This window comes from Danio aesculapii, chromosome 11 (assembly GCF_903798145.1).
Source record: "Danio aesculapii chromosome 11, fDanAes4.1, whole genome shotgun sequence".
NCBI classification, from domain to species: Eukaryota; Metazoa; Chordata; class Actinopteri; order Cypriniformes; family Danionidae; genus Danio; species Danio aesculapii.
This window is the reverse complement of record NC_079445.1, coordinates 17,618,343-17,642,448: the sequence shown is the minus strand read 5'-3', so window position 1 is coordinate 17,642,448 and position 24,106 is coordinate 17,618,343. Positions and strand designations below refer to the sequence as shown.

Below are 24,106 nucleotides of genomic sequence, written 5' to 3'. Positions count from 1 at the left end.
CTGTTTTATATAGGACAATGTTTTCATGCTTTTTGTTTGTCTAGTCTGGATATTTTATCAAAAATCAGTTACAATGCAATACATATTTATTTTAATGTACTTTTTTGCTGATGTGAACATATAAATCTTTCGCACTAGTATTGATTTGCTGTGTTTTGACTTTTTTTACTGTTTATAAAAGCCTTTTTAAGTGCCACAGTCACTTTTGTTTTGTTCTCTTTTCCTTTGGATTGATTTGTATTTATATATGTGTGTGTGTGTGTGGTTTATTTTTTGTTTAGTTTTGTGTTTTGATTTAGTCATTTGTTCTGATTTATTTATTCTATTTTACTCAATTGTTTATTTTTTGTTTGTTTCTCTTCAATTTGTTTCGTTTTATTTTTGCATTTTTTAGTTATTGGAGATTTCGTTTTTGTGTAGCTTTGTTCTGTTTTATTTTATCTTGCTGTGTTCTGTCTTGTTTAGTTTTTGTTTTGTTTTCATGGCTTTTGATTTAATTTGGTATATTTATAAAACTCTTTTTTTCATTTTATTTATTTATTTATTTATTTATTTATTTATTTATTTATTTATTTATTTATTTATTTATTTTAATTATTTACTGTAAAAAAAAAAAAAGTTGACTCAACTTAACTCTTTAACTACCCCACCAAGAAAAACAAATTTTGGAATGCATTTCCTAACTCCTAATGTCGCTAACACACTCAATGCATTATTTTTTCAACACATCCCATAATTTCTAAAATATCAATTTCTACCAAATGGTTGATATGTCGGTTTATGGTAAAAGTACTGGAATTAATACATATACGATTAAAAATAAAAAAAAATTAAGTAATATTAAGATTTTTGAACACTAAATCATCTTTCTTGTATTTTTAACAATTAAACCAAAATCACGGCAATAGTGCAACAGGATTATGTTTGTTTGATTTTGTGATTATTTTTTTTGTAAACCAACAATTCTGTGTAGTGTAAATCAGGGATTCTCAAACTTTTCAGCCCACGACCTCAAAAGTCACAATGCCAGTGACTCGCGACCCCCAATATTCTCTGAGGTGGTATATAAACCTTGCACACAACAGCACACACATAGTAATAGGCCCAAATCTATTCATAGTTTAATTTTAGAGAACACCACTCGGAAATCATCCTCCATTTTCAGTTTTGGCCTGTATTTATTTCTGATGTGCGTGAGTGCCTTAAAGGTGTCAGAAAGTTTAACTTGAAGCCTTAAAATCAATGTGCTATGTCTTTGATATTACATAATCACCCCAGGGGTCGCAATAAAACAAACAAAAAAAAAATCGAAAGGCTGATGGCTTTATATTTGCATGTTGTTTTTTTAATAATGTTAACAATGTTACTATTAACAACTATTTTGTTCTTCAGTAGGTTATGGATAAAATATGGTAATTCTTATAGTTTAATAAAATGAATTTGATTTTTGGAAATCACCAAGCGACCCCTACTTATTGTCCCGCGACCCCCTGGGGGTTCTATCCCTGCTTTGAGAACTATTGGTGTAAACCATTATTTAAAACATTCTTTAATTTTAACATTCATTATTTAAAACAGTCAAAAATTTGGTAGAGCAGGCAGTTAAAGGGTTAAAATTTAAATGCAACCAGCTTCAGGACATTTTTGAGTTTACTCAACTCAAATCGACTCAAATGCAGTACTTGAAAAGTTGAGTCAACTCAAAAAAGCCCTGCACAATTTTGAGTTGTCAACTTTTTTTACAGTGTTGTTTCTGTTTTAGGTTTAGTTTTGAGCTTTTCTTTTAGTATTTTGTTCTGGTTTTTTTTGTCCCTTTTATTTATTTTTTTTTATTGTTTCTGTGTTATGTCTATGTCTTGTTCTTGTTTCTTTTGTTTTGCTATGTTTATTAATTTTTTTTATCTTCATCTGCCACAATTAGTTTGTTTTACTCTGATCTCTTATTTGAAGATCTCGTTCACAGCTCATGCTCATTGGATTCAAGATTTGTTCTTGGCTCATTTTGTTGGTTCATAAAGACAATTTTTAAAATTTAAAATCCATTGAACGTCACCTATATCCCGCTGTATTACTGTATAAATATTGCGTAGCACATAGTTTGCACAGGATCAGGGCTGCATGTGGGCCACTGTTAGATTAGTGTTTCAAAGACTTGTTTGGGAAGTTGCCTAAGCCTGTGTTCATGATGTGCATGTACATATACAGTCTCCCTCTCTCTGTTGATGTATCTCTCTCTATCTCTCTCTTGTGAATGTAGTTAAATGACAGGGCCGCTTGAGTGACTTTTTGTGCTAAATATAGAGTCAGGCAGATGTGGCCTGATGTGGAGAACTTCACCTTCACCGGTCTGTGACTCAGCATCAGCATCAGTGCTGCTCAAACTGGGTCATGGACATCAGCTCCAGGGTCAGACCGGCCCAAGAGCAGAGAATCACAGGAAAACACCAGGACGGATGAAGGAAAAGTCTGGAGGTGATAGCAGAAGTCCCAGATGTAGACGTGTTTAGTGGAGCTGTGGAGCATGACATCGGTGAAGGAGAGTTGGACAGTTATTTGGAATCTGTTTGATTACAGTGGATGGATCATTTTTGGTGATATTTGAAGTGTAGATTATTGATTGGTTTCACCGTACTTAAGTTCGTATGTACTTATGGCTTATGTTCTTTACTGATAATCTATGCTATTATGATAAAAAAAGTATGCTATGCTATATTTATTTTTTATTTATTTATTTTGCTACAAACATCTTCTCTTAGGTTGTTAAATACGCACACAGGGTGGATAAAACTGTTCCTGTCGTTCCGAAGTATTTAATTTAATTTAATTATTATAATTATTAATTTATTATTATTATTATTATTATTAATTTATTTGGTGGCTTTTCTTAGTTTTTATTATTATTATTATTATTATTATTATTATTGTTGTTGTTATTATTATTATTATTGTTGTTATTGTTATTATTATTATTATTGTTGTTGTTGTTGTTATTGTTATTATTATTATAATAATAATTATTATTATTATTATTGTTATTTTTATTATTATTAATAATAATAATAATAATAATAATAATAATAATAATAATAGTAATAATAATAATCTGTTTACCTGGTTATTGGAATAAAAATTCATTCTTTTATTTAAATTTTATGTTTGTAACTTATTGTATTATATAAATATATATTTTAGAATTAAAGTTTTATTTTTATTTCTATTTCATTATTATTATTATTATTATTATTATTATTATTATTATTATTATTCTAACTTAATCCATTTTAATGTCAGAAATATTTAAAATAGGTCATAATTAAATCAGGTGTTATATATAGATAAATGCGTGTGGCCAGTGTTCAGAGTCTCCCCCTAGTGTTGCTGTTGCTTTGCTGCAGCTCTGCTCTCTTTGCTCAGTCAGATCAGATCAGATCTGCTCTCCTTCAGGGCTCCACGTGCTTCATTTCGTTACAGTGAAGCATCAGCAGAATGAGAAATCAATGGTGAAATCAAAGGCCGCTCTGCTGGTGGTGCTGTAATGTCTGCCATGTTGACTCGAGTGAACTTGCCGGGGGGCTGTTTTTCCCTGCAGGGGCTCAGGGTCGGGCTTTCAGCAAACACAGCGGTGGCGTCACATGACGGAGGAGAAAACACCGGGATGAGGGAATGAGTGAAGTCAGGAGAAAGAAATGTGCTGAGGAAGCTGAGAGGAAGGAAGGAGAGTGAGGAGGTGAAGGGTTTACAGCACTGTCCTAGGAAGTTCAGGGCTCTTTTGTGTTGTGGTTTGATTGTAAAGAGGTTTTGGGTGGAGAAGGTGCAGTATGTGGATAAGTTGTGTTTGAGATATTTGGTTATTAAGTATTGTTTATTGAATTCAATTAATCCAAGAAATCTATTTATTTATTTATTATTTATAACATGAAAAAGAAGTTATTTTTAAAGCTTCTGTTAAATCTTATTTTAAAAGGCAAGTTTTTGGGGGAAATTAATACTTTTTATGTAAATGTCTATATTTTATTATTTTTATGTAATTTTTATTTCAAATAATTGTCAAATTATTTGAAATAGTATTTATAAATAATTGTATATAAATAAAATTTACATGTTTACCATACTTCTTTATTTTTATAACAAATAATATAAATATTCTAAAATAATATAATATATAAAATAATGTATTCTATTTATTTTATTAAATATTATATATTATATTTAAATTAGGGATACTCATATTAACATATTAACTGTTTAACTGTTAACCAAAAGGATGCATTTTTAACCGAATAATGGTATCAGTTAAATGGTGAAATTATTAATATTCATGACCTGATCTGGCTAAATAAGTTTGAAACGTACTCTTCTATTTAAGACACTGATAAAAAAAAAGTGATTTAAAAAAAAATCTAATTTTTTTTAGCTAATTTCACAGAACAGACATTCAAAAATAATTTCACAAAGTTTCGATGTCCACATTGAGTAAAGGTATTTGAATGACTATTAAAACTCTTCTTTTTATTTAGTTCAGTATTTTTTTCTATGCTGTTGGAAACTGCAGAAGCATGAAGACTTGACCATCTTCTGTTGTTTAGATGTTCTGTGTTGTTCTATGCTATAAATCAATATTTTAAAATGCAATAGGTCTATTTAATATGTTCGACACAAAATAGACATGTCAATTATTTATTTATTTATTTATTAGGTTAATGGTTAATATTTGCCTAATGAGCGGCAGCTGTCGGTTGGGAAAATTAACCGAAATGAGCAACCCTAATTTAAACTGAATCTAATTTCAATTTAAATACGTATGTATGTATGTATGTATGTATGTATGTATGTATGTATGTATGTATGTATGTATGTATGTATGTATGTATGTATGTATGTATGTATGTATGTATGTATGTATGTATGTATGTATGTATGTATGTATGTATCTGTACTGCCTCAGGTCAGTACTTGGGTTAAAGAAGTTTATTTACTGTAAAGAAGACCCAGTGGATAACATTCACATCCCAGGGCAATGCATTGATGGTGTTAAATCAGCTTTAGTGTGTCCTGAAAGAGCCAGACTTCCAACAGATTTAAGACGGTTTGTCCTAATGAGCAAATATTTGTAGGAGAACAAACAATAATGCTAAGCTTCTTTAACAGCCATTTCTATCAAGCACTGAATGCAGTCTAGCAGTGTTAATAGGCTGTGCTGTTTAATTGTGTTACTTCACGCCGGCTCTTAATACTGCATTCATCTTTCACAACATTCGCCTCCACAGCAGTTTCATGTGCTGGACTGTATATATGTTGCATTTTATTGTTTGATGATTCCTGCTTAAAGATTGATGATTTGAGTCATGCAATAAGATGCTATAGAAGTGCGTTAGATGTATTTAAATATATTTTGTATGTGAGGTTTTTTTTCAACACGTTTTTTAAATATACTAAGTTACAAACTAATTTCTAATAATTATTTTTTGTGTGTCTTTGCCATGATGACAGTGAATAACATTTTTCTACTTTTTTTGCAAGGTACTAGAATTCAGCTTAAAGTGCAATTCAAAGTCTTAATTAGGTTATTATATATATATATATATATATGGTAGGTAGTGCTGTCGCCTCACAGCAAGAAGGTCGCTGGTTCGAGCCTCGGCTGGGTCAGTTGGCGTTTCTGTGTGAAGTTTGCATGTTCTCCCTGCGTTTGCGTGGGTTTCCTCCGGGTGCTCCGGTTTCCAAAGACATGCGGTCCAGGTGAATTGGGTAGGCTAAATTGTCCGTAGTGTATGAGTGTGTATGGATGTTTTCCAGAGATGGGTTGCAGCTGGAAGGGCATCCACTGCATAAAACAGATAAGTTGGATGCTGGATAAGTTGGTGGTTCATTCCGCTGTGGCGATCCCGGAAAAATAAAGGGACTAAGTCGAAAAGAAGATAAATGAATGAATGTTTGCTTTATTTATTTACAAATGTTTTAGATTAATGATTTAATTTATATTCATAAAGAGATATTTCATTAGATAATTTAGAGATATTTATATTATTATGAATTGATAGAATTCATTACAACTCAGTTAATTATTTATTTATTCCAGAAGCATTTTTATTATTTAAATGTAATAAAGTGCAACATTTAATATGTAATGGAATTTATTTGGCTAAAATTAATTTGAAATTAATTCATTAAGACCTATGCAATTTATTTAATATTTATTTTTTACTGTTATTTGACATATTTATGTCTTTTTACATGTCTATTCAAAAATTGATGTATTAATAATTAATAATTGCAAAAACTATCAAATTAAATGTATTATGACTGCAGATATCCATTCTAAAATGTGACTCTGGCATTGTTTGAATCCAAAATAATGAAATAAATGGAAAACGAAATGCATATATTCAATTCAGATACAATACATGCATACATAGTGAATAATAATGATTTAAAAAAACTGTAGCCAAACTTGCAAGGAAGGAGGGACAGGACGGTGAAAACCAGTAAACCAGTGTCAGAGAAGGCTAATATAAAGTTCTGATCAACAGTGCATGTCTGACATTAATGATTTTTCGGCATATTTTCTGCTCAGATGCTGGCAATCAATAAAAGCAATCTGAAACGTGGTAAACAATTTCACTTGCTACTGGAGGCTGTAAAGTGTCTCTGTGTTTTTTATCTGCTGTGGTCATTTCAGATCCACAGGATAAATGATGATATGCTCCGATACGCTATTGTCATAAATTTAGACACAAGCAGGGTGTTTATTTTCAGAAACAAGTTACTTACTGACTGTGACTGCTGTTACATCGGCAAATTATCATTTCATATAATACAATTTCAATAAAACTAATAAATAGTTTAAAATCAAATCAAATTGTACAATCAAAAAAAAATCTTTATTTAAAGGAAATTAATAATTAGTGTGTTCTTTAATTAATTTGAGATAAATTCTTTCAGTTTTTGTGTGTTTTAACAGTATTTGAGTTATGAAAGTTTAAAATGTATATTCTGTTCCTTATTTTACCTTTTTAAAGTAAATAATGCAAAAAGTATAAATAAATAGATATTCAATTTTAACTATATAAAACTATATTTAATTTATATTTATTTATTTATTTATTATTATTATTCTTTTTTTTCACACATCTGTAATAATTCATAAAGCTCATCATTTAGCATGTTTGTAGAGTCCGGCCACAGGTTAATATCGTGTACATGTTCAGAGTTGAGCCGTGTTTTCAGTAGAGTTGAGTTGAGCTCCAGCAGGGGGCGCTGCACTGAAGCATCCCGGCCTATTCAGTGCTGCCCTGAGCAGCGTCACCATGGCGACAGTGCCCAGTGTGATGGAGGGAAACAGAGAGGGCAGTGTGGAGCCGAAAAACAGACGCGAGCAGAATAACAAATACACACATACTTCTGTCCCACTGTATTCCTGAAACAAATGTTTTTCTTCTGCGTGATCTACATATTTTGCAATGATTATACAGAGTTTTTCTGAATGTCATTTTTGAAGGCATCAGGTTGGTAGTTTAAGTGGTTTTGTTCAGAGTGTGGAGGGTGAGCTTGTGTCTGGGGTGTCAGACTGATCATATAAGAGCAGATTCATTCACTGACACTGACTGAGGCTCCTGCAGGTTTGTCCACAGGGCGCCTGTGAGCATGTTTCTGAATGAAGGCTAATGAGAGTTTTGAGTTGAATACATGCGTTTCATTTCTTTAAACACACTTAGAATTAAATACTATTTCATTAAAATTTAATACAAATTTTATTAAATTATAATATATTATATTATTATTTTTCATTGTAAGATATTATTTACTTTTTTAAGAACATATTTTTATGTAACTTTTATATGTAGATTTACAATTTTTTATATTAATATTTTTTATCCTGTGCTATATATTCAATTGTATTTTGCGTGTATACATTAATTTATGTACTTTTTATATAAAATAATATAATATAATATAATATAATATAATATAATATAATATAATATAATATAATATAATATAATATAATATAATATAATAGTTTAATATAATAGTTTAATATATAATATAATATAACATAATATAATATTAATTTGAAAAATATAAAATTTATTAAATTGGGGAAAATTTCATTATATAGATATACCTAACATATAATTAAATATTATATTATATACTGTAGATATATAGATCAATACACCTTTACCTATTTTACTATATTTTTATGTATTTCTTTTTTCATTTTTTTTTATTTATTTATTGCTGCCTATTTCTCAGAACGCTTGATCTTTTTTCTAAAGTAAAAGTAATAAATTCTGGATGTAATATTTACGTAAAAAATGTGTTATTTGTTAGAACCTCAGCATACAAAATATGATAGAAACCAACGTTATATGTATATACTTTATAGGAATTTATTCCCCCCCCCATATCTTGGGAGTTCCTAAGCAGCTGCTTACCTTGCTTATTGGTAAGCAAATCCACATGAACCTGAAGCTGCACTCGTGATGCAGTTCCTAGAGAAATGGAATATTAAATGATAAACAGTGAGCGTGGCTTATTTTTTCTACTGCAAGCTGATTGGATGTTGTAAAGTAAGTATTTCCTGAAAGATCAGGAAATGGGTTCCTCCTCCTCACCATTTCTGTTTGTTGTCAAAACTGACAGTTGGAGCGGTGTGGTTAAATGTGTTAGCCATGACAAATTCCTAAAATATACATAATCTGACAAGTTAACTGAAAAAAAACAGGAGGTACATTTTCAGATTTCAATTTAAGATTAGAATGGCGATTTTTATTTTTTACTTTTTTCTTAATGACATGCAAAGATTACTTGTTCACCACAAAATAGCAATGTGAGCTAACAAAATCATATGGTTAGTTTAATTTCATGGGGACTTTAAGCCCGTCTCAGACAGTGTATTTGTGTAGTAAACATATACATGTAACAAAAATTGAAATTTGCTAATGTATAAATGCATAGGCAAAACTACACTTTAAAAAATATATCCGTAAAACTTACAGCAAAAAACGGCAGCTGTGGTTGCCAGTATTCTACCGTTAAAAATACGGTACAACCGTAAAAGTAATTTTTCATTTTTATCGTAAACTACTGTATTTCATTAATTTATAAAGGTAATATGTCTGTATTTTGAATTACCAACATCTACACAGCTTTTGTTACACAGATAGACACGTTAACACAGCCATATGCAGGTGGTGATGAGAAAGTTACACAATGAACCAATACTCATCACAAACTACTTTTCCTTCAAACAGAAAAGTGTAACATTGTATAGAAGGTGCTCAGTGTCATTCACACAGCTACTAAACACCAGTATGGTAACACACATAAAATTAAAGTCATGAAATGAACATTTTTTATCATCATTAGATGTAACATAAATCTCTAATGTACATAACTGATGGGGAAACAACTAAAAAGATCCATAGTAATGTCGAGAAAAAGCATAAAATTGATGTGCCATACAGGGAATTCTGGGAAAGTCAATTCACGGTTATTTGCCGTATGTATTAAAGAAAACATACTGTTACCCAGGTTATGGATTTTTACTGTAGCATTTTTACAGTTTTTTACTGTTGAAATCACGACCATTATTTACAGTATAGAACATGAATTTCTACTGTATCAAAAACACTCCAGTGTTCCCTCATTTCTGAAGTCTACTGCACACCGCTGGACAGACTGTGTCTTTCTTTACTTATCAGTCAGGCTCCAATTTTTTTTTCTTTTTTCAAAAGCTTTTCTGAACAAAGTTATATTTCCTGCTTTCATGCGCAGGCAGACGAAAACGTTCAGAAAGTAAGCTTGACTCCAAAGAAATGTGCAAATCCGACAGTTCTTTCATTTTCCGTCTCTGAAGCCAAGCGAGTAAAACAAGACTCCGTTAAGTTGCTGGATTTGGTTTTTCCTAGAATTTAAGGCTGGCATCAGCTGGCACTGATGTTTCTGAGTGCCACCCGCTCCTTAACACACACACACACACACACACACACACACACACACACACACACACACACACACACACACACACACACACACACAAACAGGATTCTTTGTCTGATCCAGTAATCTCCTCTAAACACACTCTGCTTTAGTTGATTCTGATTGGCATCAAGATCCAGCAGGTAATTGAACATGATACTGTTGTCTTACACACTTGTGTAAATGCAGAAACACACAAACACTCTGGAATAAATCCAGCTCACTTTGGCTGTCCGTGTTCAGTCAGCTTATCAGTATCTCTGCCAGGTGCAGTTGAATCACTGGCAATTTGTTTCCTAATGATCTATTTTAGGAGGGATTTGTCCACCAAAGTCCAATCCACAGACCTCTGTTTACATCTGGCGTTAAGATGCCGTTTTATTGGTCCGAGCACAAGTTGGACGATGTTAAATGCTGGTGTAAAAAGTTTCAAGCTTGTCCACTCTTTACAACTTTCAGATGATGCTGAAAATTCATTTGATTGGATTGTTAATGTAGTCTAGTTAAACGATTTAAAGGGCACCTATGATGAAAATCATCTTTTGTACACTGTTTGGACAGAACTGTGTGTAGGTATAGTGTGTCCACAGTCATATTGGGGTGATTAAAAGACAATAAGTCTAACTTTTTTTAATTTCCTGATGTTAAAATAGGATTCAAATCCCTCCCAATTTGAGGCCCACCACAACATGACGTAGGAGTGCGGTTTTTCCCACCCACCGAATTGATTGACAGACGGGTATTAACATGTCTCTGTAGTAACGCATATAATCATATCAATGAAACAGGACATGCTCAAAGCAACTGGAATTAAAAGATCTGTTCAGCTCTCTGTGATCATCAATCATCATCAAAAGTGTCAAGAATGAATTTAACAAGTACTATTTTTAGTTAGTGCATCTTTGTAATGAATTACAGCGTTTTTACCGTCTCTATCACCACAGCCACATGTCAGTGAAATTATAAAAGAAGACTATTCAATCCCAGTTTGTGGACGTTAAATCAGGTTTATTTTGCACATTAACTTTTGTTTGTGTGTGTGTGAACTTTGTATGTGACACTGACTATGTTTAAATGGACACCAATAATTTTAATGCGATAAGGACAATACTCTGATTAAGAGTCTACAATGTAAACAGTGATTTTTAATTAATTTAATCAGATTAAGGTCATAATCGAACTAAAGAGCAATCGAATAAAGACGTGTGGAGTATGCCGATTTTAATCGCATTATTGATGTGCAGTACAGACATGTAAACACCTTAATCCAATTATTACCGTCATGTTGGACTTTTCGCCGTGTTTTGCAACAGGATAGTACACACACACACACACACACACACACACACACACACACACGGCTGTTTGACACTCTGTGCACCTACCCAGTCAGAGCAGACCACAGACACCTGCATCGTGAATTGCGGATTGTGGATTTTCTTCCATTCATCATGTGGTGTGAACCTCCAATAAAACAACTCTTTCAGCAGTTCATAGTTGCATCCAATATCTTGTTTGTAACAGAGGGTGTGCAGGCAATGTTCGTGCAGTTAAAGTCGACAAATTAAAAATGAAACTGTGGATAGTGTGGTGACGCAATGACGTTAATCGAATTTTGTGCTTACATGTAAAATGGGTAACACTCAAAAAAGCAACTCATGTAAACACCTTAGTCTTATTATTCTCTTAATAAGATTAAAGCAAATAGTTTGATTACTGATGTCCATGTAAACCTAGTCATTGTGTGTGACTCATTGTTGCAGAAAGTCTTGAATTAACTGCACAACAAATACATCAAATAATCACTGATAAAGTTCTTACTGTAGTATTTCTCACAAACGTTACATGAGATCTGCTTCCTTCATGTCTGTCACTGTGCTGTTTATCTATACGCAGTCGGGAGATTGAGGCACACTCTGAAAGGCACATGGGAACTGTGGCTGGGGTGAGCTAGCATTAATGGTACAGGCTACAAAAACAGCTACATTGTGTTCAGAGTAGAACATTTCTATATTCTGAAAGGTATAATAAATAATCTGATTGGTGTTTAGAGCTGAAACTTTACAGAAACATTCTGGAGACACAAAAGACTTATCTTAAATCTTGAAAAAGGGGTAAAATAGGTGCTCTTTAAACAGCCACAAAAAAACACAATTCCTAATTTCTAATTTCCGAATTCTTAGACATGAGGGGTCAGTCACAAAGAACACATTTTTTCCATTCCAATGCACAACTTTTATGTAGTTTTTCTATGAAAACGTGCTTGATGGTTTGCGGTGAACATTACGCTCATGTCTTGCATCTTTTGCAGCACCTCGCACATTAGCACCGTGCTTTTAAAGTTAAGTGTATTAAGTTAATTTATACTTTGTCATAAATTTGGTTTAAAGGAAGGATTTAAATGCAAAAAATCCCAATGTTCTCTTACCAGTCTTGATTTTTTTTAACACTAAACCAACATTGTTCAGTGTAGTTGTGCATCAGATCAGAAACAAAAGCTGCTGCTTGACATATGAATTTCCATCATCTCTTTCACATTCATATGTAAATGAGAATTTGTGCCCATGTCTACTTCTGATCCTAGTGCCAAAACATTTTAATACCACGTGTAAACAGACACACAGATTGAAGGCACTTTATGTAAGACTTGCCGATAGAAGTCACTTATACTCATTTCCACTAAGCGGTAAGATGCGGCACATTACGGGTCACCCTGATCAGGCTTGTGTTAACATTGCCAATATTTGTTGGTGCTGTATTCACCAGAAAGATGATGTGATTTTTGCTCTTGAACGAAGATTGTTGTTGGTACTAGATATTTGGAAATTTATTCCTGCACCGCAAGAAATCTGGTCGGGTCCTGCGGTACAGCAGCAGGAATGCAGACCTCTAGTTCGTATTTAGCACATCTCCCTTCTTGTTCGGTCGAAACCCGAAATGCTGCCAAACTGCAGAGGTTGTGTTCTTTTTCGAGACCAGGTGCGCGACTCGCCGTCTTACCTCACCTCTCTGTCTCCTCCACACTGTCCCGTGATGACAATCATGCATACGCATTTTTAGACATTAAATAAATTATTTTTAATACTTGTCTCCTATATAAGTGCATTGTTTTTTATGAGGGTATAACGGTATTGAAACTGACACCGTTGTTATTTTTAGATCCCGCGGTATACCATATTACCGCCCAAGCCTAGACTCTGCAGCTACTTGTTCATCTTCACACTGGATTATGGACACACTAAGCTGTAAGAAAGCAGTCAGCCTTGTAAGATAAGATGTGCACCATTGGGCCGTTGTAATTTCTGTCTAGAGGGTCTGCATAAATCAGCTGAGAGTCAGCAAAATGAAGCAGAAGCTCACAATAGACATCCTACAGCTGTTTGAAAGCCTCAGGATGAGTAAGGGTGCTCAAAAACATTCAGGATAAATAATTCCTCTTAGAGTCATTTTGCTGTGTTTGTCCTTTTTGTGGTTTTCCATATGCTGGTATTGAATTTCTCTTTTTTTGGCGTGTGAATAATGTACTGCACTGAATGTTAAAAACATCTTGTAATCATATTTTCTTCACAAAACACTTGTTTCTTCAAAAAGGTGCTTTTTAGACCCATTCTTCACCCAGCTCTAAGTCCATTATCAAATAACAGCTCAGAATGCATGTAATAAGATTATATCTTGTGTGATTCACTCACTGTTTATAGAAAGTGCACAGCTCTCTGTAAAAAGACACCCTAAACATTCCAGTACTTTTCAATTTAATGATACAGTAGTTTGCGAAGGCAGAAATCCAAAGCAAGTTTTTTTTATCAGCATTTAGATGTCTTAAAGATCATCAATTTCTTTTAAAATATGATTTAAAAAATGTTTATATTCTAAATAGTGGAGAAATACACTCACCAGCCACCATAAGGTACACCTGTATAACTGTTTTTTAACGCATATTATTCTAATGAGCCAATCACATGGCAGCCACTTAATGCATTTTGGCATGTAGACATGGTTAAGACGATCTGCTGCAGTTCAAACCGAGTATCAGAATGGGGAAGAAAGGTGATTTAAGTGACTTTAAACGTGGCATGGTTGTTGGTGCCAGATGAGCTGGTCTAAACATTTCAGAAACTGCTGATCTACAGGGATTTTCACGCACAACCATCTCTAGGGTTTACAGAGAATGGTCTGAAAAAGAGAAAATATCCAGTGAGCGGCAGTTCTGGGGGCGCAAATGCCTTGTTGATTCCAGAGGTCAGAGGAAAATGGCCAGACTGGTTCCAGCTGATAGAAAGGCAACAGTAACTCAAATAACCACTTGTTACAACCGAGGTATGCAGAAGAGCATCTCTGAACGCCCAACACGTCCAACTTTGAGGCAGATGGGCTATAGCAGCAGAAGACCACACCGGATGCCACTCCTGCCAGCTAAGAACAGATAACTGAGGCTACAAGTTGCACAGGCACACCAAAATTGCACAATAGGAGGTTGGAAGAACATTGCCTGGTCTGATGAGTCTCGATTTTTGCTGTGACGTTTGGATGGTAGGGTCAGATTTTAGCCTCAACAACACAAAAGCATGGATCCATCCTGCCTTGTTTCAACAGTTCAGGCTGCTGATGGTGGTGTAATGGTGTGGAGGATTTTTTCTTGGCACACTTTGGGCACATTAGTACCAATTAAGCATTGTGTCAACGCCACAGGCTACCCAAGTATTATTGCTGACCATGTCCATCCCTTTATGACCACAGTGCACCAATCTTCCGATGGCTACTTCCAGCAGGATAACACGCCATGTCATAAAGCGTGAAGCATCTCAGACTACTAGAACATGACAATGAGTTCACTGTACTCAAATGGCCTCCACAGTCACCAGACCTCAAACCATTAGAGCACCTTTGGAATGTGGTTGAATGGGAGATTCGCATCATGGATGTGCAGCCGACAAATCTACAGCAACTGCATGGTGCTATAATATCAACATAGATCAAAATCTCTGATGTTTCAATCACCTTGTTGAATCTATGCTATGAAGGAGTAAGGCAGTTCTGAAGGTAAAGGGTTTCCAACCCGGTACTAGTAAGGTGTTCCTAATAAAGTGGACGATGAGTGTATGTATCTTAAATCTAAAATCAATAAAACTAATAAATGTACATATTTTTATTCATTATTAATTTATTTCTTTCATTTATTTTTATGTATGTCTTTTAAAGTGAATTTATTTTCAGATTTATATATAAAAAATGAGAACACCTGCATATTTTAATAAATACCATAGCCTGAATTTCTTTTCTCCATTGTCCAGACTACACAATAAGCAAAAATAGCTGAGAAGCATATGTCTAACATTAGTAATTTTTACTTTTATTTTAATTAAATTAAATTTGTATATATCAATTCAATTTTATTTCAGTTATTACTGACACATTTATGCCAGTCCCCTCATTAATTAAAAAAAATAGTTTATCACATTCCAATAACATTTTGTAATCAACACCCTCCACAATTTTTGCAAAAATACACTCAAATCGCAGTTCAAGACTTGCTGTTGCTGACATAACCTTCTGCAAAACTCAATTACACTATTAAACATTTGTAAAACAAGCCAAGCCATTGCTCCATAAAGTCTATCCGCTGGCATCTTCCCACACATCTCTCTGTCTTCAAGTCCCCGTCAGCGTCTCTCGAAGCTCAGATCTGCTGAGGTTTTTCTGTTGAGTTCGACTAGTAAGCAGCTCATTGGAATAAAGTGAGTTGGGGATGATGGATGGCAGTGGGTTTGTAGTCTGGCTGCTGTAGGTTTGAGTAATGACTCGCAACCTGTTGCAGGGATTAATTCACAGCGGTAACATCAACGCCAGGCTGCACACAGCAACTCAACAGGAAGTTTCACACACACATTATTCCCGTTTTAGCTCTGAAAAAGCAGTCTAATGGGTTTCATATCGAAGTGTATTTTTAGGCTTGGATGTGGCTAGATTAAGAAGTGATCCTCCAGAGGTTCAATTAGAAGAGGAGAGCTCTTTTCTAACCTTCTAGCTTCAACATTTTGCCTGGCAGAGCTGTTTCTTGTTTTACAGTTAATTGTACAGCCTGTTCGACATGGTAGCGCTAACACCAACTGCGTGCTAAATCTACATTTTTGTCTCCGTGCAATGTGTGCTACTGTAAATATGTTTTTCTGTTCCTAAATGAAAAACTTTGTGAAAGTTCTGTGCATTTTACAGAATGATTAATTATACATTGTGAGTCTATCGATTTAAATATATAACAATTCAAAGTAGTTGGGATATTCAACGAATCACTATACACGTTTTGAACAGCAGAGACAATTGTGTTTACTGCAGACTAAAATAACGTGCACTGTAGAGGCAATCAAGTTTGTAGCAAATAAAGTGATGATGAGTGCAAACTGCAAATTGATTTAAATGTTATTTTACAAAACAGAATTTTTATTTTACTTAGAAATGTACAACACTTGAGAATAAAAGGGCACTCATTTATTTCTTAATTGTCAACTTATTAAAGTTGACATTAAATTTTGAGGTGAGTAAATTGTTACATACCTAATTATTGGCTTGAATTAAATTGTTTACAGTATTTGTAAACTTTTTTTAATATATTGATAATATTGTAATTTTTTTAGCTGCCCTTATTGATCATTCTTCGAGAAAATTTGATATTAGGATTTGTATATATCTGCCTATATATTGGTTATTGGCTTACAGATACAGAATTATCAGTTGGTACTGGCCCAAATTTCCATATTAATGCATTTGTAACAGAAATAGTTACCTAACCTGGCACAGAACATGTATGCGTTTTATTCCTATATTAATTTGTTAGCAACAGATTGTGTTTTATTCATTAGACACTAATGTATATTAATAAACTGTCTTTGCATATGTTACATAAACATATATTTTGGCGCACTCATCTTTGCAGAATTCTTGTAATTCAGCTATGTTGAAGGGTTTTTGAGCATGAACCGCTTTTTTAAGGTCACACCACAGCATCTCAATTGGATTCAGGTCAGGTCTTTGACTTGGCCACTCTATTACCATTACACTACCACCATCACAATTTACTGTTGGTATGATGTTCTTTTTCTGAAATGTAATGTTACTCTTACACCCCAATGGGACACACACCATCCCAAAGTGTGTCCACAGAGTCTTGGTGGACCATCAAGATGCTTTCTGGCAAAACTGAGAGAAGTCTTTGTTCTTTTTGCTGAGAAGTGGTTTTTCTCCTGGAATAATGCAATACAGTTGCAGTTATATTGGAGTCATGAACACTCACCTCAACAAGTGAGGCCTGCAGTTCTTTGGATGTTGTTGTGGGGTCTGCGGGCAGCTGTGCTCATGGGGTCATTTGGTCAGCCAGCCACTCCAGGGAAGGTTCTCCACTGTTTCATGTTATTGCCATTTTGTATATAAGAAAGAAAGAAAGGGTGGAAAAAACCTGCACATAAATAAATGGTTCATAATAAGATCATTTACATGCACTTAGGTTACGTTCACACTGCAACGCTTAGTCCCAAAATCAGATTTTTTTTCAGATCTGATTTTTTTTTTTGCATAGCTGTTCACATTGTTGTAATAAATGTGGCCAATATCAGATTTACAGTGTGAATAGATCATGGTCCTAAACTGACCCGCATGCGCAAAAGTACAGATACGGACAGCACAAAATGAGAATACTGTATGAAGTAAGCACGTTGTCAGATTATGCTTAATATGATTATTGCCCTTTTCACAGACAACCGTGGTGTATTTCATGAACTGTAAAGAGTTGGTCTGCTACTACTAATGTGTATTTCAGCATTTAAAACTTAAAATAAGTCACTTGTGAATGAAAACACTGATCATTTGGTATGTATGACAACCGTGGTGCACGTCTTTCTGACCACCGGTTTAGTGAACTCAATAAGGGTTAATGAGCAGCCGCAGACTGAACTGTGTAGGCGGAGTTGGTTTATCTCTGTTTGCAGAGTCATTTCATTTTACTTCGTTATAAACAACAGACACGTTGTTTGGGTGCTTGAGCACCTGCTCTTTTTTTCTCTCTGAGAGAAAGTTCATTCTTAAAATGAAAGTGTCTCTTCTTTGCACACGGATGCCCTATCTGCAACACCCCTTGATGCTCTTCAGCTTCACGATCAACCCGTGCCCCAATCGTAAACCAGATTGCTTAACAAGCACCAGTTTTGCCTTGAAATTTTTTTTCAAAAGGAACAACCAACTTTCTGTGGTAAAGTAATTGCCCTGTGTGTCATTCTACTATGCTGCTGAGGAGTAGATGATGTTTGAAGTGACAGCATGTCGCTCAAAGATTATGTAAAAGTCACACAAAATCCGACATAACCATTCACACTGCGGTCGCATTGCAAAACATCAGATCTGTGTCTGATTTAATACTACATATGAAAGTGGTACAAATCAGAACTGAAAAGATCAGATTCAGATGTGATTTGGGCTAGTCAGACTGTCATTACCTGAGTCACATGTGGGCAAAAAAATCTGATTCGGGCCACATTTGGCTGCAGTGTGAACGTAGCCTTAGGGCGTACTCACACTATGTACAGTTGCCTTGAACCGGGCCGAAGCTTGTTTCCCCCGACGGCCCACACTCACATTGCATTCAAGCCTGAGCATGCTTACGTCATCCATGATGCGCTGTTCAGTAAGAAGCGCTCTCGCTCAGCACAGTGGAGATTTCTTTAGTTATATCGTTTTAGTGGTTTGGGATGCTCCTAAACAATCATAAAGTCCTCATGCTGCAGGAATTAGGAGGTTTGCTGAAGGTGCAGCTGTCGTGCAGTCAGGGGTTTGCGTCTTTAATAATCTACGACAGTTTCCGTTCATTGAACAGTAAGAATAATTTATAGATTAATAGAATGAATTCATATAAAACAGTCTCTTAAAATTCATGTCTTGTCTTCAGTTTCGGGCTAAAGACAAGACCAAGTGAAATGCGCTCTGGCCTCTTCCTACCGGGCCAGAGCCAGCCAACTGCACCGTGCCCGAGCCTGACTCAGAGCAGTAATCCGATGAATTCTCAATTCATGTTTTGTTTAAAGATCTATGAAATCTTTTGATTTGCAGACTGCGATATTAAATACATTTACATTTTTAAATACTGACAGTATTTTTGTGATTATTACTATATTCTGAACACAGCAATGTGCGCTAAAATGAGTATTGAGTGTTGATTCACAAATGCCACAACAGTTTTTTAACATTTCTACAAAATTGTTATCTGTAAGTGTTTTTTAAAAGCATGTGCTTGTGACTTTATTTTGTCCATCTTGAATAGGCTGGTCATGTGAATTTTGAGTGTTAATTTTTTAAAAGTGGCCTCTTTGGTTGGTTAATTTGGCCTTTTTGTTCCAATTATCTTAGCCCAAGTTTACACAGAAGTGCTGATTTTACTCCTCCGATCCACACTTATCTTAGTCAGTGTGCTTTAGAAAGGTAATCCTGTAATGTCGCCTCGTGGTTCCATCCCTAAGAGGGAAGAAATCACTTTCCCGAACTCTCGCATTCAATCTGCCCAGCTGGTGGAATGAACTCCCTAACTGCATCAGAACAGCAGAGTCACTTGCTGTCTTCAAGAAACGACTAAAAACTCAACTATTTAGTCTCCACTTTCCTTCCTAATCTTAACTGCCTCACTGGCTATACCACTAACTGTAGTCTCTCAAACCCCCCCCCCCCCCCCCCCCATTTTTTCTAATGCGTTGCTTCTTAGACTTTACACACCTGAAACTTGTCTATAGCACTTGTTCACTGCTGCTCTTATAGTTGTTTAAATTGCTTCCTTGTCCTCATTTGTAAGTCGCTTTGGATAAAAGCATCTGCTAAATGTAAATGTAAATGTATTCCCAAAACACCTAACAGGAGGAACCACATTAGAAGTCACAGCAAGCAGTGACTATCTGATAATTCTGATCTAGTGTTGACATTTTGCATGCAGCTTTTTTCTGAGCTCAGATTGGTGTGAATTTCCAATCTTCACTATTTATTCTGCTTTATGTCACCCAAGTTTGCATTCGAAAGATAACTACAAGAGAAAAGGGGCATCATTTGGGATTTTCAGCACTAAGTATCGCCATGGCAACCAATTATGCATGTTCATAAAGTTTAAAAATGCAGCTTCATTTAATCAGCGACAGACTACAGAGCAAAACTGAGAAACTGATTACATCATTAGGCCTTAATGAGACTATCCATTCAAAAGGAATTCTCTAGGAATGCAGTATTCCCATTAATCTAGTGAAGGGAAGTCCCTGGAGTCACTCACACATGTGAGAAATGGAGAGTTTGTGGGAAGGCAATGCCGGCGAGTGATCTGGCATTGGTGCGGGCACCCAGCGGAACCACATTAACACATAAACAGCTTTTGGCTATTGGCATCTCTTTGAAATGGTGCTGGGTAAGCGATCTGTGTCTCGGAAACAGATGGTGGAGCGGAGGGTGGGAAATGTTTCACATGGCCCACTCTATTGCCTGCGCCGGGTTGAGGTGGCAGCCAGGTATCCCCATGAGTGTGAATGGAGGTGTGCTTCTATGTGTTAATGTCTCGCAGATTACACTTTCACACACGTTTTTGTCTTTCTTTTTTTCTGTTTTGATAATAATACTTGCTAGACATACTTTAATTTCATGCTCATTTAAAATATGATTTTTTTATGATTATAAAAGGTTTTACTGTCACTTGATGAGTTTAATGCAAAGATACTTGCTGCATTTGGACTACTTATTTAGGCTTTTTTTTAGCTATTTGAGGAAAAAACCCGATAAATGTTTTAAAATACAATATGTGAGCAATATAATCTGTTATCAAAAATACAATGATATGCACTATTGATGTAAACAAAAATGATTTTCAATATATTTTATCTAAGATTCAGATAACTGCATTATTTTAAGTATTATTTACCTATTACTCATCACTTTTGTTCATCATACGAACACAAATAGATTTTTTTTAGAAAATGAAAGATTTCTGTCCTTCCATTTTAAGTAGATTCTCCTAAATATTAAAGGAAATTTAAAATGTAAAGCATTGTTATCTAAATATGAAGATGATGCTCGTATTATAATAGTGAGGTATTTATCGGTGATTCATTAAAAAAATTTAAATCGACATTCAGAACCTATAATCGGTCGAATATTTCCAGGTCAATTTTATAAATTATTTTCCCTACCGCATGTGGAATCACATGACCCCGCTCTGTTAGCCACACTTTGCAACCACATCTAATCTCTGGTCAAGTAGCATGATGGACCCATTCCTGAGCCTTATTTGATTATTAGAAGCTGTGCCATAGATTCCTTGAGACGACGTATTTTCCATTACATTAAAATAATTATTTACATTAAAATATTTATTTACAGAAGAAATGCACTGTTTAAAATATTATTTACAGGATATACAAGAGTTATTTTATTTAGAAGAGATACTGCTTATTTTCCACTTTTAATATGAAAAATTTTAAAGGAAAACATTTTTGTAAGAAAAAAGTGGCTGTTGGTTTTAGGCAAGGTGTGTTTTAATTTCAGGTGTTCAACGTTGATGTTAAATAAATAATCATAGATAGTAGATAGTGTGTGTTTCCCTCAATTGTTATTTTAAAATCAAGTAATGCTCCCTTCATTAAAAAATCTCTCACGTGTAATATATGAGCATATTTACTGTACAAAACCTGACAGTGAACTATGAGGGCAAAAACATAAGTACATGAATAAAATAATTGAGTTAAAATGTTCAATTAATCGTGATTTTGGTTTCAGGTTGAATTGCCCAGCCCTACATTGAAGTTGTATAAAAATATGAAGTCATGGAATTTTGCTCTCAGTTAAATTGTGTTTGCTTGTAAACAAATAATGGATTTAGACCAAGGGTTGCCTGTTATATTATATTTTATCTTTTTTTGACCATTATAGAGACAGTAAGCACAAGTGTTTCTTTTCTTTTTGCCAGTAATTTTTAAAACATAAATCTGGATCATTTTTCTTCTAAATGCAGGATACAATTACAAAAAATAAATCACCTTCAAAGCATTAAAATATCAAATGTTCAGTCGATCCAATCTATGGCCTAAACAAAACTGCAGTAGTCTGAATCAAAATGCAAATATACTTATTCATAATTCTTATATTAAATTTAATTATAGATATATTACGGTACTTATACATTATATATTTATATTTAAACTTGTATTATATACTTTAATTTTATATTATTTAATTTACTTATATACTTATACAGTTCTCAGCATAACTGAGTACACCTCATTTTGAAAATGAATATTTTTATCCATTTCTCAGTTAGGATAGACAATGTATTTGGTGAATTTAAATAAAACAGATTTATTAAACAGATATATTTATTAAAATAATATTTTAGTCACCAAACATATTTAGAAATTGGAAGATAATACAATTAAATTCAAGCAAAATATTGCAAGAAAATTTACAACCTACAAAATGTCAAGAAAATTTTCTTTTTCTTTTTTTTTTGCTTCTCTTGAATTTCCTTTTTTTTTTGTATTTATTTTTTTTCTATTACATATACGTTTGGGTGTACAAGTTTTTGGACTGTTATCATAAATTATTTTGTTAGATAAGCTCCAGATTGTGCTTCAGTACTGACTAATCTAATGTATATGCACAAATATAATATTGTATAGAGTCTTATTAAATATATGCATTTAAAAAATAGATTTGTGAGGGTTGTAATGTAAATATACAACATTCCTTAATCCTGTAAAAATTTTCCAAGTAGCTGTGATTAAATATACTTTTAATTATTATTAAAACAGTAAAATTAGTTGTCACGAGTTTGTTTTATCAAACTGATATCTGTTTTAACTATAATAGACACCTCATGAATCTGTGTTGACTCTTAGGTTGAGAAGCACTGCTTTACATGATTAAAATGAACACTCTGAAAGATCTAACTGCTACATTTGTTAGCCATTTTACCCGCTGTTAGCACCATTAGCCACTAGCCAGGGACTTTAATCCATTGGTAGTTACACAGAGTAAGACGTGAACTACGAGTTTGCTAATGACTCAGCATCTTTAACATGAGCATTTCCCCTTTGTTTTGCAGGACATAAACTCAATAAAGACCTGAAGCACTACCTGAGCCAGAGGTTTCAGAAGTCCTCCGCCGATTATGAGCTTCAGCAAACCATACGAGACAACCTCTACCGCCACGCTGTGCCTTGTGAGTATCCTGCTTTATTTCTCCTTCTCTCTGTTCTTCAGAACACTCAGCTCTAGTGAGCGGCCTACTCTCTATACTGCTTTTATGTTTCTCTGCTTGTCTCTATTGTATTCTTTTGCCGAGGTTTATATGCAGACGCTGTGTGCTGGCGGGGCTGTTTATACTGAGACGGTGGAAGCGAGGATTCGGTCAATATTCACAGAAATCCTCCTTTCGATTGAGTAGGTGGCAGTCATGTTCTTAGAGAGGTTTGATAACATGGTGTGTGTTTTTTGTGTTTGTGTAGAGGAAGAGAGGATTGGTTGTGTGCAAGTTGAGTGGATGTTCGCTTCTGCAAGGCAGATGTTTCTAGAAGTCCACATATATTTCCCTTGTTCGTGTGTAGTAACTGGCAGCTTTTAGGTATTTTAGATCAGTGTACGTGCTTGTAAAATGTAGATTATTATACATCTGTGTAGGGCTGGGCGATAATTTGATTTCGATAATTATCACGATATATATTTTTTCAATAAAATGATAATGACAGTTCGATAATTTTTCAATAATATTTACGCACTATGCGTAACGCAGCACAGGCATTTTGCAGCCTGCCCTTCCGGAGGCCACATGCAGTACAAGTGTACAGCCATACAGTGTTAGTTGCACTTGGGGGGGGGGTAAGAAAAAAAGGAGGTAAAAAATGTCAGTCACAGACATTGTTGACAAGACACATCACTAAGCATCAGTAGTTTAGAGCTACTTAGTTTTTTGTTATCCAACACAAAACAAAGCAGCGTGCACTGCAAACTGCAGACGACTAGTGTCATCAAAAGCAGGCAACACCACAAACCTGTTTCATTGTTTAAAACAAAACCACCCTTATGAAGATGCTAATAAAATTACAGAGCCAAACAAGTG

At 34.4% G+C, this 24,106-nt stretch overlaps 1 protein-coding gene across 1 annotated transcript in view; it reads left to right on the top strand.

Moving 5' to 3' along the window:
* The window catches only part of magi1b (membrane associated guanylate kinase, WW and PDZ domain containing 1b), a 205,008-nt gene that overhangs the window by 66,280 nt on the left and 114,622 nt on the right, over positions 1-24,106 (top strand). The window contains 1 exon segment of the mRNA XM_056467689.1: positions 23,093-23,209. Within this exon segment, the coding sequence (XP_056323664.1) occupies positions 23,093-23,209 (117 nt within the window).